Source organism: Phalacrocorax carbo, chromosome 3 (assembly GCF_963921805.1).
Source record: "Phalacrocorax carbo chromosome 3, bPhaCar2.1, whole genome shotgun sequence".
In the NCBI taxonomy this organism is placed as follows: Eukaryota; Metazoa; Chordata; class Aves; order Suliformes; family Phalacrocoracidae; genus Phalacrocorax; species Phalacrocorax carbo.
The window spans coordinates 96,797,340-96,810,952 of NC_087515.1; the positions used below are offsets into that span (position 1 = coordinate 96,797,340).

Here is a 13,613-nt window from a genome sequence, read left to right on the forward strand (position 1 = left end):
ATTAATAGTCCAGAGGTGGGGAATGAGTTACAATAAATATGGTACTGATAGAGGAAACAGGACTGGTATCGGTGAAAGCTGTCTTTGGCAGAAAAAGGAAACTGGTAAGAAAATGAAAGGCATAAAACCAAAAGATAGAAAACTTCAATACATACATGTGGAAAGGCAGACCAGACTCAGAAACTAAGCTCCAGGTATGAAAATGTCCTTGTCCAGGGCAGCATATAAAACTATGCTTAATTCCTAATACATGTTCCAAGGTGATATACTGATTTGGAATGGATTAAATATCAGAAATACCAGAGAAATCACTTTAGTGATAAAAGCAACTGGAAAGACATGTTTCACATTGATTTTGCTCCAGATTCCCTATTCAAAAAAGTTTTTAGTACTCATATGGGTATGTTAAGTAAGAAAAATATCCTGAATTCAGCTGGTCTTTACAGTTATGCATTTTAATATTAAAAGAAATGGATGTCTTCCAGGCTTGATCTGCATGACTTAAGGTGTGATACACACAGTAACCTTTGTATTAAGCAAATATTTCTGTAATAGTGATTCATCAGTCTTTGAATAAAATACAATTTTCTAATCAGAGAAGTTATGTACTCACTTGGGCATCAATTAAGAAAACTTGCGTGATCTTTTAATTATGATGCTTAAGATGGCAGACACTATCACCACGTAAATGATTTCAAAAACCTTTGGTATGAATTTAAAAGCTCTGTCACATAAAATTGCATAAGACAGTGGTCTAACTTTTTTCTATAAAGTGCTGGTAGCTGCAGGAGGTTCTATAATTAAGACAATATTTTTATGAGTCTATAATAAAAACATAAGGACAATTCTTATGGATTTCTAGCAGATATTTTAAAATTATACCTCCTTGTCTTTCCATTCTGCTCTTTGGATCACAACAGAGTAGGTCAAGAAAGAAAAAATGCCATGTACAGTTTAGAGCAATTAGGTTTAGAAAGGGGAAGCTTGTGCTTTACGCCAATAGCTTGGTGGTCTACCCACTTCCTTTGTGAGTTATACCAGGTGAAAATACATGAGCAGAAGATGGAAGGGAGATAAGACACATGGCAGCAGGACAGAAGACACAGTAGGTATGTGACTAGAGTGGATTGAGACTATACAGGGATGCAGAAAGGGGACAGGGAAGTATCTACCTTTTGGATTAAATTGGAATGTGGTTCACAGGGATCATTTCTACCTTAAATACTTCTTAGTCATAAACACATATACAGAGACACTATATCAATTCTCCATACCTCATTATAATGTTTGTTCAATGAATCCAGAATTCCTTTTAGTCCAGAAGGACCCTATATGGAAAAACATGCATCAGAAGGTCATTTTATTTTAAGTAATGTTATGTTTATGTATCTGTATTCAAAGAGCAGTGGTCATGTAAAAGGGTTGATTTTTATTCGATTATATAGTAAATTATTTTCTGTAAGTTCATTTTATCTTTTTTCAGGAAGAGAGGAGAAGTAGAGCCAGTTTCTAAACCTCTGAGTTCTGAAATGTGGCAACTTCTTTTGGAGTCAATCAGTCTGTCAGACGAGGCAGAGGTGACATCCATATCAATTTTAATATGAATCCCTTCTGGTATGAGCAGCCTCTTTGTTCTGCAACATTTTAAAATTCTTTCCACTAACTCAAAGCTCTGATGTAGAAGCAGCTCCAAGTGTGAGTAAACAGCTAGATTTTTAGCTTAGAGTACAGAAAGGGAAATTGAGGAATGCCAGAATTCTCCAAAAGACTAACTTCCTGGTTTTATTAGCATTGCAATTTTATACTTACATACACACATCAAGAATTTCAACAACAGAGAAGGAACTTCCTATGCAAATGCAGACTTAGGATGGAGAAATTAAACATGTTCTTGGGAAAAATAAACATTTTTAGACAAAATCTGCCCAGGCCTTCAATTAGATTTTTAGGTACTGTAAATTGGGGCAGAACACAAAATGGTCAGTCAAGATCTTATGAAATAAAACTCAGTTAAATTTACAAATTAGCATGCTATCCCTCCTTAGGTTGAAATTTTCACATCACGCAATAAGAACTACAGCCACTCATGATTGTAAGAAACATTTGACTACATTACTAAGATTTCAATACACTCAGTTAAGTCACCTGGTCTGAATGACCTGCATTTAACAGAGACAAGGCACAAAGACAACTCTTCTCCTCTGGGGCTTTTTCGAATTTCAGACAATTTACCCTCTGCAGCTTTTCTGCTAGTGGGGAAAATGTAGCGGGCATACATCGACCCTAGAGATTGCTTCAGGAAATGGAATTCTCTTCAGTTTTGAAAAGGGTTGTCCCCTTTTCGAAACAGTCCTGACTGTTTATCAGTCAGAGACGCTATGTCAGAGATTAGTCAGAGCTTTTATCGGACCTTTTAATTTTGTATAGGGTCTTTGTTAATTGCTTTATGTGCACTGTTCTTATACATACATCACACTTATGACAGAAATAATCTGGTATTATGCATCGAAACAAGAAAACAGCTTTCTACACTTTCAGAATAAGAATCTATTGAAAACTTCTTCCATTTTCATGCTAAAGGACCTGCAAAATTATTACAGGAAGTCAGCGATCAAAACAACTTCTCACCCAAGATACAAATTGGTCAAGATGAAAACAGGATTGTTTTTAATGGGTTAAGACTTCTGTAACAAGAACTGCTGTCACTTTTGTAGCAGTGCAGCAGCAAGACTCCAAAATATTCCCAGAAAAATTGAAAAACCTTTTATCCACTGATTTCAGCTAGAGATCCAAGGAAAATCCTGAAATGCTATGTATTCTGGGTCAATATAAGCCAAATAACCAGTTACTATACTTTTCTAAGGAGGATCTTAACTGTTTACTGCTTCAGAGCTGCTGCTGTATAAACCATCAGGCAATTCAGGGAAAAAGATAATGACAGGAACAGCAATAATTTTGTCACAGGTGGCATTCCTCATACCTGATAATTTCATATGTGTCTAAGAGATGCTGCTTGAGAACTGAATATGACAGACAATCCTTGATATTTGATACCTTTGCACCACAGTACCAGTTGTAAGCATCACTAGGACGTAGTAAATGGATTTGTGGATGCAGTGTAGTTCAACTTTTAGAAAATAATAGCTCTCATGAGTAAGGAAACTCTGACTATGTCTGGAAGGACAAATGATACTGTCACAAAGCTAAAACAGAAAAGCATTTCTGTTTTCAGAGAAGCATCATTCTCTTGGTGGTATAGATTAGTGTTGGTTTAAGAATAACCAGGTTTATGCAAAGAATATTAGGTCTTCACAGATGTTGTAATTGTCACAGTCGTTTAAATGCATTTTTAGGTGGACAATTAGTAATAAGAAGGAAAAGGACTGTAGGAGACATGCTCTTGTCCCATCACCAGGATACAGTAAGAACATGGAGACTCACAGCAATGACTCATGAAGACTAAAGAAGGCTTTCTTTCACTAATGCAACTACTATACTTAATTTCTCTCTTAGCAGCTTTGGAGGAGGGCAGGAGAGACCGTAGACAATTTCAGAACAGAAGACTTGTAACTTCAGTAAGCTTGAGAATTACCACAATATAAAGTACTTGCATAAAAAGTAAGACACCAGTTAAGTAATATTGATTATGCGATAAAATGAGATAGCTACTTTGAGGATGCACATCCTGAGGGTGGTAACATTTGGCTCCCATGTAATCATATTTTGAAGTGTTCTGACAAAGCTTTTAAAGGAGGTAGGCCATGATTTGCATGTGATGACACTGCCTACTTATTAGATGTCTCAACTTCAACACTGTAATTCTGTAGTGTCGAATCCTTGAATCCAGAATCCCTGCAGGATTTTGTAATTGTTCAAACCATCAAAAATAAGAATTTATCCTCCCTTCTCATTTGCCACCATGTTGTTTCTTTTGCTGTTTTTCCACAAATGAACTTCTGCAACCATACAACCCAGGAAGGACTGAATGCTGTATCTCCCATGAATCCTGACCTCTTAGATATTATTTGTACATCAAATAAATAATTTTTTATTAAATGGAAAGCGTTTGTACATGTCACAGTTTTGAAAAACTGACATAACCTCAGGAAGTCCCAGAATTGTTTAGTGACTAAGGCACTCAAGGGGAACTTATGGCTTTTGATTTGCATTCTTGACTATGCCACAGCCTTTGTGCTACCAGTGGTAAATCACCTCTCTGTTTTAGCCTTTCCATTTTCAAAATTATTAAATTTATGTAAATTTTCATCTTTCCATCATTCTTTCTAAAAAATAAAACTAATAGAACGAGTGTACAACAGAAAATACTTTTATTCGAGTGTCTTCCTAAACACTAGTCTCCCTCTTCCTTCCACACTGTTTCTCTCCACTAATATAGCTGTATAATCCACTCTGAAGCCTCTACAGACAAAACAAGAACTAGTAGTATTGGTTTGCAAGTGGAGAAGCAATAAAATTAACGGGACTTGAAGAATTATTGTACAGGCGATTTCTAGCTTTTGAATGAGAATTTTGCACATCTGCCACTTTGGATGTTTTTCAGACTTGTTGCTTTCCAAATACCAGTGAAAAGCTCACTTGAGCCGGGTTTCCTTTTTCTTTTTTAATATCAAGTTGTGTAATTGAGAGAACTGAAGCGCACAGAGAGTACAGTTGTACGAATCAGAAAAGAATTGAAAATGTGTCCTGATTGTTTTCCAAAATTACAAACAGGTTTCAGATGTTATTTCTATAGACAAGGCAGGAATAGAAAATACAAGTGTTTATAAGGAAATAGCTCCAAACTGAAGTTACTGGCATTTGTAATACATCTTTCTCCCTTAAATTTTGTAGTTCATCGGTATTTCTGTAAAGATGAGACTCCTGAAAAAGTCTACCCAGTCTCACAGTCCATGCAGTAAAAAGTGTAACAAGTAAATTGCACTGGTTGCATCTCAAGAACAGGCTATTTCAGAGAACACAGCAGTGCAAGTGACTCAATGTAATCACTTTATTCATCCACTTCAGATCTGTGCCTGCCCATTAAAATAAAATACCGTTTTTCTGATTACTATAACATAAAAAATCATGAAACTCATCAGTGCAGATGTGCAATATTGTATAACTATTCCAAAGAGCAAATGGAAAGAATGATGAAGACATGATGTCTGCCACAATAGAATACATTAAATAAATTACATTTTGATATGGATTTTAAAAACTTAAATGCATAGAAACAAGCGACATGACCAACCCTTGCCAGCCATCCCCATCCTACCACATAAGCACTTCCAATATTCTTCTAAAAAGCAGCTGAAAAGTCCAGGAATACCAGAAATGATACAGACAATTTTCACTTATCATTGCTTTAATTTCTATTTATTGCAATTAACTGATAACATTCATTCACTTTCAAAATACTGGTAGAGGAATGACAGTATTTCCTGAGGCAGAGGAAATGAGATTTCCAAGGCAAACTGCTGGCTACTTAAGATAACTAGTTTGGTGGCACTGACAGACATACTGAATAACAAGAGACCAAAAGTGTATGGAATTAAATGAAGAAATTCAAGTAGTATGTGAACTTCTCCACTGCCTCACATGCAACACAAACAAAAATGAAACCCCATTTTAATTTAAGACTTTAAGAAGTAATACAAAACTAATCTTCCAAGCAAGAATAATTTTGAAGATAAAATATATGAAGTTCAGCCCCTTGCAAAGGTAAATGAGGAACTGAATGATGAGCTTCAAGGGCGATAGCAATTGTGAAATAAATCTATTCTGGTTGCAAACAATAACTTCAGACTCGTTGGCAGAAAACAGCAGGTTTAAGAGGATGAATAATTGTGATTGCAGTTCACTAACCTGTCCTAAATTTTAGGACACCCAAAGATTATTTTCTTGCTGTGCCACAGACAGCTTCTTGGACAAGATGGCACTCGGCCAAATCAGGTAGTCCTCATTTTTCCTACTTTTAAAAACCAGTGCTGATAGCACTTCCCTTCTGCCAAACAGTAACACTGGGCAGAAGTCATGCTCAGACTCACCCCAAAGAACACTACTGTACTGGTGGAAGTCTGTAGCACAACTCTGGCTTGACACTCTATTTTAAAAACAATCTGATGTCCCACTAAAATGGGAACTATTCAGAAATGGAATTGCTCCAGTCATAACAGTTCCAGTAGAGACAGAGAAAATTGGGACAGAAAAGATAAAATTAACGCTTAATGGAGAAAACAGTAAAACTCCTTTTTCTGTCCTCTAGCCTACCTATGTAAATAGAAATACTCGGCTGCTGATTTATGTAAAAGTAAAAATAAAAAAAACCCCAAAACCCCAACTAACAACAAAAAACCAAACCAAACCAAAACAAAAACAACCCCAAAACCTGCCACAAACGACCATAATATGTAAAACAGTGCCAGACAACATGCAGTTATGTTCTAAGCAGGACAAACAGAAAAATTAATTACGTCCTCTTAACAGAACTTGACACAAAAACAGGCAGATAGTAATTCTACAATCCAAGATCAGAAAAGCATTTTGCCTAAGTGAAGACTGCAGAACTGGGCCTGTACATCCTTAGGCCAACAGCGTATAAATACTAAGTTCAGACACCTTCCATACATTTGCTTTTAAGTACTGAAGAAAAAAAAACGGTGCGAGAACTAGAAAGCAATGCATTACACCTATGCAAAATAAGCTATGGTCTGCTGCTAACCCCTTGTGCATTGCTAGGTCCTGCAGATACTTTTGATAGCAGCTACGGGAGAAGAAAGCTATCGGTTCAATTCTGCAGTCAGATCAAAATGCTGCATGTACAACGTCACAGCATCCTACTACGACAGTATTTCTTTTTGTTTCATAAAATCAGCATTTCAATCCCAGTGAAGAGCCATGCAGGGCAGATTAACAGCATGTGAAAGAGACAGTATCTCTTTCAGAAGACTTTAGAAGAAAACACAAGCAAGAAAATGTATGAAATACATTTGAAGGGTACAGAGATTTTGTTTTCACAATCATAATTTTCAGAATGCTTCTGAGAGTGAAACAAATAGTGTATTTAACAGAAGCTTTAAACTGCTCTCTACTCTTTAAAAGGGGGGAAGGGATCTAAAAGCACTAGAGGGAGCTGCTGTTCTACTTAAGCCGTTTGGATTCCTTGTTTCCAGCATAAATTGTTACCCGCTGGAGTGAGACACACGTGAGCACACATCACAGATCTCCAGCACTGAAATAACAGAACAGTACTCAAAAACAACATCATACAGCAAGAATGCGAACCATGAATTCTGAACCAGAAGGGAATAACAGAACACTTTAAAAGTCTATAATATTTAATAAAGCTTAAAAAATACCCAAAGGAGGATCATTGTCTGGGTAGGCTTACCAAAATACTTTTTATAACCCTTCAATAAAAATCCTCATTGACTCCTTGCCTTTTGTGGGAACTGGATTTGCTCCAAAGGGGAAAAAAATTACATAAAGGAAAGGATAAAGGAAAAATGACACAGACAAAAGGACACCTGGAAGAAGTTGCATAGCGAGTCCCACTTTAGCTGAGCAGTTTCATCACCAATTGCCAATCAATCCTGATCCAGGTTTTTAACCAAAGATGTACAGATGATGTTAAGGGACTTGAAATTCACTACAAATATCAGTTTTACTGAATAAAAACCCCCAGAAATTAGGTTAGGGGAAAAAAAACACAAAACATGAAGTATCTAGAGAGGGTTAGAAAAATCAGATTAGAGGCAGATAAGAATATAAAGAAAATCTTAAATGCTGCCATAGAATCATAGAATCATTAAGGTTGGAAAAGACTAACCTATCACTGCCAAGTCCTCCACTAAACCATATCCTTAAGCACCACATCTACCTTTCTTTTAAATACCTCCAGGGCTGGAGACTCAACCACCTCCCTGGGCAGCCTGTTCCAATGTTTGACAACCCTTTCGGTGAAGAAGTTTTTCCTAATATCCAACCTAAACTTCCCCTGGCGCAGCTTGAGGCCTTTTCCTCTCATCCTATCGCTTGTTATTAGGGAGAATAGACCGACCCCCACCTCGCTACAACCTCCTTTCAGGTAGTTGCAGAGAGCGATAAGGCCTCCCCTCAGCCTCCTCTTCTCCAGGCTAAACACCCCCAGTTCCCTCAGCTGCTCCTCATTGTTCTCTAGACCCTTCACCAACTTCATTGCCCTTCTTTGGACACGCTCCAGCACCGTGATGACCATGCAACAAGTAGGTAAAAAATTATTTTAATTAATCAAAAGTCACACCACTTCGTAGTGTTCAATTTAAAGCCCTTTCCGGTGTTCAGAATGTGGTCTCATAATCCCTCCCTGCACATACTTTCTTAGTACTGGCCTTTATACCAAATCCCAAGAATTGTATCCTGTTCATCAACTTCTTCCTCAGGGAGGCAGAACTTTCCATCCCACTTTTGATGTTGTTGTTGTTTTTGTCACTACTGAACACCTGGTTGTTCCCCTAATGTCTAAACTAAGTACTTAACATCATGGCATAAACTGATAAATAAATATACAAAGTTTACTAATTTCAAAAATGCAGTGTGTACTGTAGCTACCCTAACAGTTAATGACTGAATCTCCTTTTTATCAAATACAAATATCATATTCTTCTGAAACATCTAACAAACACGTAACTTACTTTTTTCTGGAGAGTCTAAATTTTACATGTTTGGTCAATCTGTTAAGTCTTTTGTACCCTGTATATCCCAAACATAGATAACAGCAACACTGCAGGTGCAATAGTTGTGTTGCACTTTGGAAAGGCCAAAGTAAAAGCCAGTAATATATCCATGTGCCACTACTTATTAGGAGAGAGGGGGTAATAATACAGCAAAAACTTAATATGGTTTGAACCTTGAAAAAGTGAGGAGGAATGACGGATGGTGTTAAAGTCTTTTCACTATGTGTAAGCTGTAGCACTTCAAATATGCGGATACTGCCAATGTGCTTTAACAGGCATTACTGCTTTCAGAGTATGCTTTTTCTATGCATTATATTCTCAATCTTGGAAGAGGAACACAAGATGCTGGTGTAGCTGTATCCAAGGTAAGAATTGCATCAAGATAGTTATACCAGAAACAAATACCTTTAACCAATATTTAGGCCGTGATTGCTTGAGGAATGCTTGTCTGAATTCTAGTGCTAGGCTACGGTACCCACGCAGACCTCCTCGTAGCAATGCTGCCATGCTGACAAAGTTGAGCTTCCCATCTGCTGTAAGAAAATCTGAAATAGGTCTCAGTAATAAAAGCGCAATTTAGCTTCCACTCAGGATTCTGGTATGTCTGTCAAGGATCATATATCTTCACAAATGTGACCCGCCAGCAAACCTATGGTGGCAGAAATCTGTAATGGAGAAACAGCTTCTTGTGGACCAGTGAAAAGCTAAGTAGATTAGGTCTAACATTGACCTCCGCTATGTTTTTTTTTCCTTTTCTTTTTTTTCTTTTCTTTTACTTTTAAAGGTAATTTTTGGCCTTGTTTTAAGAAAGATTCTGCATCATTCCTTTCCTCTGTTTTGACTCCCACAGTCTGCAATACCATTTCAGCATTAGGAAGCCCGAACTGTACAAAAAACTCAAACAACGTTTCAATATGATCATATGCAGGGGAGAAGAGGGAGAGGGAGGGATTTTTAACTATTTAGTTTTACGCTGGATACATGAACACCATCATCAACTCCTCTTTCTGAACTCATTTTGCAAGGAAAAGGGGGGAAAAATTATAAAATGTATGCAGTTTCAGTTTTGGATGAGTTTGTTACATCTGTTTCATTTTATTCATTGTATTTCATGCAGCAGTCCATTATTCTCTTATCTACAATAAGAATAGTTTTCCCTTGCAGTGAGGTTGAAGTAGATGAAACGAATGTTCTGATGCATAAACTACTGGCCTTTACCTATTTCAAGTAAGCAGAAAAAGGAATTATGAAATCCTTGTCTTATACTAAGAATGTAAAGCAGCAGAAGTTTACTTAATCCACAAACAAATAGCTGCTTTGTATTTGTGCATGACAGCATTTTTACAATACAATATATAGGGAATGTTAAAAATATGATCAAGTATTCCTTTACCAAAGAAAGGCTGTGTTCATTCCTAAAATAGATCCATGCCTGACTTCAAATTTGAAATAATGTATGTCTTTAAAAAAAAATCCCAAACCTCTTAGATCTGAGCTAAATCCTTTAGTGCTTCATATTACAAATCCTTCCATAGAGTCATGTATTTCTTAATCTTTTTAATTCTTCAGTAAACTCATTTGAACTACAGCTGAGTGCTCATTCCAGTGCTGGGTATAATCCGCCCCACCATTCAGACAGTTGGCACATGCTTCACACAGTCCTTCATCTTTCAAATTACCCCTCTGAGACAGAAATTATCCCATCTTCTATGGAGCATCACGCATTTTGCAAAGTGAATGAATGCACAGTATTCACATTTAGCATACATGGCCAGTCTTTGTTTGAAATGCCAGACAATTTCTGCTTCCTTCACTGAAGTTTGCATCTTGTTCTTTCCCTCCTGTGTTGTCTCTTGTATTTGTGGACCTATTCCTTTTACCTCTGCTGTATCAAAAGGCTGGGAATACCAGCTCTTTCATGCAGCAGAGTAAACACAAATCAATTGTTTTCAACCATAAGTATGATCAGGTAACCTGCTGTAAAAACACTAACAAAGCTCACTGTTCCAGGACAGAGAGAAAATTCCCCTTTCCCCTCGACAGTTACTCACAGGAGGTCCTGGTGGCCCCGGTTTTCCTGGGAGGCCTGGTTTGCCTCGTCTTCCCTGGAAACAAAAAAAGAACAACAGATGTTTATAAATGTTACAGCTAGTGACTGATTTGGAATAAGAATTTTGTTTAAATGAAAGGTATATTACCTTTCCTACTATAAAAAAAAGTTCAAAAACTTTCCAAAAGAATACTCTATATCAGTCATGGCAATGCTACCCAATTCTAGTAATTTTAGAATTGTTTTTAATAATTATGACAAACAGTATATTTGTATCACTGCAACATTTACTGTCACATTTTAAAGCTATATCTCAAATGTGAGTGCACATTGATAGGGCTATAAACAGAGCATCTTGATGAGGTGAAAAGAAATTATATTTTATCTGAATATACCAGACCTTGGGATGTTAAACTGTGCTGCAGTAGTCACCGTGACTTGCACAGTAATGCGTATGTGCCGTATAACCCAATTAACAAACACCCATACCCTTCTTCTCCAGGATGTGAGAACAAGCAGGAAAGTCAGAAATTTATTTGCAAAACCAATTCACCTTCCTCGTGCAATTACTACCATCTGTGTATATAACGCACATGCAACATCATTTGCGTTAAAAGTTAAGGTCCATAAAAGTCTACTTAAGACTTTCCACTCAGAGTCTAAAAAACATGCATGTGTAATTATTACAATTTTTTAGTACAGAACTCACTTGAACAACTGCTGTTTTCACACATTTTTTTTTAGGAAGATCAACGTAAAATGGAAGTAATTTACAGCCATTTACATCTTTATTGCCAAGCTGAAATCTGATGCACATTTTTTAGAAACAACAACTGAGAACTACTAATACTTAGGTGTGATGTTAAAAAAAAAAGTATTATATCCATAAAGACTAAACTTCTCCCTTGCATATGGCAAATGTAAATTACGAAAAAGCATTAGGGGGATGTACCTGTGAAAACTTGGCTTAAGAAGTTAAAAAATGAAAACGCATGCTGACAGCTCACAATTAACACATAGGGGTATTTCTGTAAGCTATGGTTCTTAAGCCTGCTTCTGTATTTTATTAAAACACAGAACCACAGAATGGCAGGGGTTGGAAGGGCCTTCTGGAGATCATCTTGTCCAACTCCCCTGCTTGAGCAGGTACCTCTAGAGCAGGGGGCACAGGACCATGTCCAGGTGGGTCTTGAATGTCTCCAGGGAAGGAGACTCCACAGCCTCCCTGGGCAGCCTGTGCCACTGCTCTGTCATCCTCACAGCAAAGAATTTTTTCCTCATATTCAGGCAGAACTTCCTGTGTCCCAACTTGTGCCCACTGCCCCTTGTCCTGTCGTTGGGCACCACTGAAAAGTCTGGCCCCATCCTCTTGACATCTGCCCTTCAGATATTTATAAGCACTGACCAGATTCTCCCATAGTCTTCTCCAGGCTCAACAAACCCAAGTCTCTCAACCTTTCCTCATAAGGGAGGTGCTCCAGTCCTTGATCATCATTGTAACTCTTTGCTGCACTCTCTGCAGTAGTTCCCTGTCCTTTTTAAACTGGGGAGCCCAAAACTGCACACAGCACTCCAAATGTGGTCTCACCAGGGCAGAGTAGAGGGGGAGGATAACCTCCCTTTGTCTGCTGGCCACACTCCTTTTAATGCACCCCAGGATATTGTTGGCCTTCTTGGCCACAAGGGCACATTGCTGGCTCATGGTCAGCTTGCTGCCCACCAGCACTCCAAGGTCCCAGAGCTGCTTTCCAGTAGCTCAGCCCCCAGCCTGTACTTGTCCATGGGGTTGTTCCTCCCCAGGTGCAGGACCTTGCACTTGCTCTTATTGAATTTCATGAGGTTCCCCTCGGCCCAGCTCTCCAGTCTGTCCAGGTCTTGCCTTCTGGTGTATCAGCCACTCCTCCCTGCGTGGTATCATCAGCAAACTTGCTGAGGGGACACTGTCCCTTTGTCCAGGCCATTGATGAATATGTTGAACAGGACTGGGCCCAGCACTGACCCCTGGGGAACACCACTAGTGACAGGCCTCCATCCAGACTCTGCACCATTCATCATGACCCTCTGAGCTCTGCCGTTCAGCCAGTTCTCAATCCACCTCACTGTCCACTCATCCAACCCACACTTCCTAAGCTTACCTATGTGGATGTTATGGGAGACAGTGTCAAAAGCCTTGCTGGAGTCAAGGCAAATGGCATCCACTGCTCTCTCTTCATTGACCCTGCCAGTCATGCCATCCTAGGAGTCTATCAGACTGGTCAAGCATGACCTCACATAAACTGCAGAAGTAAGCTAAGGAACAGTAAACAGCTTTGCTCTTTACAGGTGAGAGCCCTAAACTTTAGGAAACCACTCTTACGCTCTGCCTCTCATTAATCTTGATCTATGCTGAGTAGAAACAAGATGATGACAATAAGGGTGGAAAATCCCTCTTCCTCACACCCTGCATCTCACCAGGGTAATCTTTTGCCTAAATGCCAGGGACTTTCCTGAGAAGCAGAAGGTAGGCACTTGGAGCCCTTCAAGTTGAAGAAAGAACCAATCTAGGGTTGTGGGGATGTGTCTCATCCACCAGGCTGTGCCACATACACGTACGCTGCCACAATGCTTTTATGAAGGTCTTCAGTCAGTCAGTGTGTTTTAAGGGCAGCGTGACAAAAAAACCCCCAAACACCTCAGCATATTTAGAGTGCCAAATTCCTGGGTCTTAACTAGCTGAGACATATGTTATGTGCTGAGCTGTTTAATCCTGCCAGTACTCGCACATGCAGGCCTGTAACTGGGGCAGCTCAGGGTAAATTTTCAGAACCAAAATACGGTACTAGGCGCCTATATTGGGCTCAAGAATATAC

The 13,613-nt window shown here is 38.6% G+C and overlaps 1 protein-coding gene across 4 annotated transcripts in view; it reads right to left on the bottom strand.

Moving 5' to 3' along the window:
* Positions 1–13,613, bottom strand: part of COL19A1 (collagen type XIX alpha 1 chain) — a 215,218-nt gene that overhangs the window by 67,821 nt on the left and 133,784 nt on the right. For all 4 annotated transcript variants that reach the window (XM_064447840.1, XM_064447838.1, XM_064447839.1 and 1 more), the window contains 2 exons: positions 10,766–10,819; positions 1,275–1,328 (listed from right to left, as the gene is read on the bottom strand). In XM_064447840.1, coding sequence (XP_064303910.1) covers positions 1,275–1,328; positions 10,766–10,819 — 108 coding nt within the window. The remainder of the gene's footprint in view (positions 1–1,274; positions 1,329–10,765; positions 10,820–13,613) is intronic.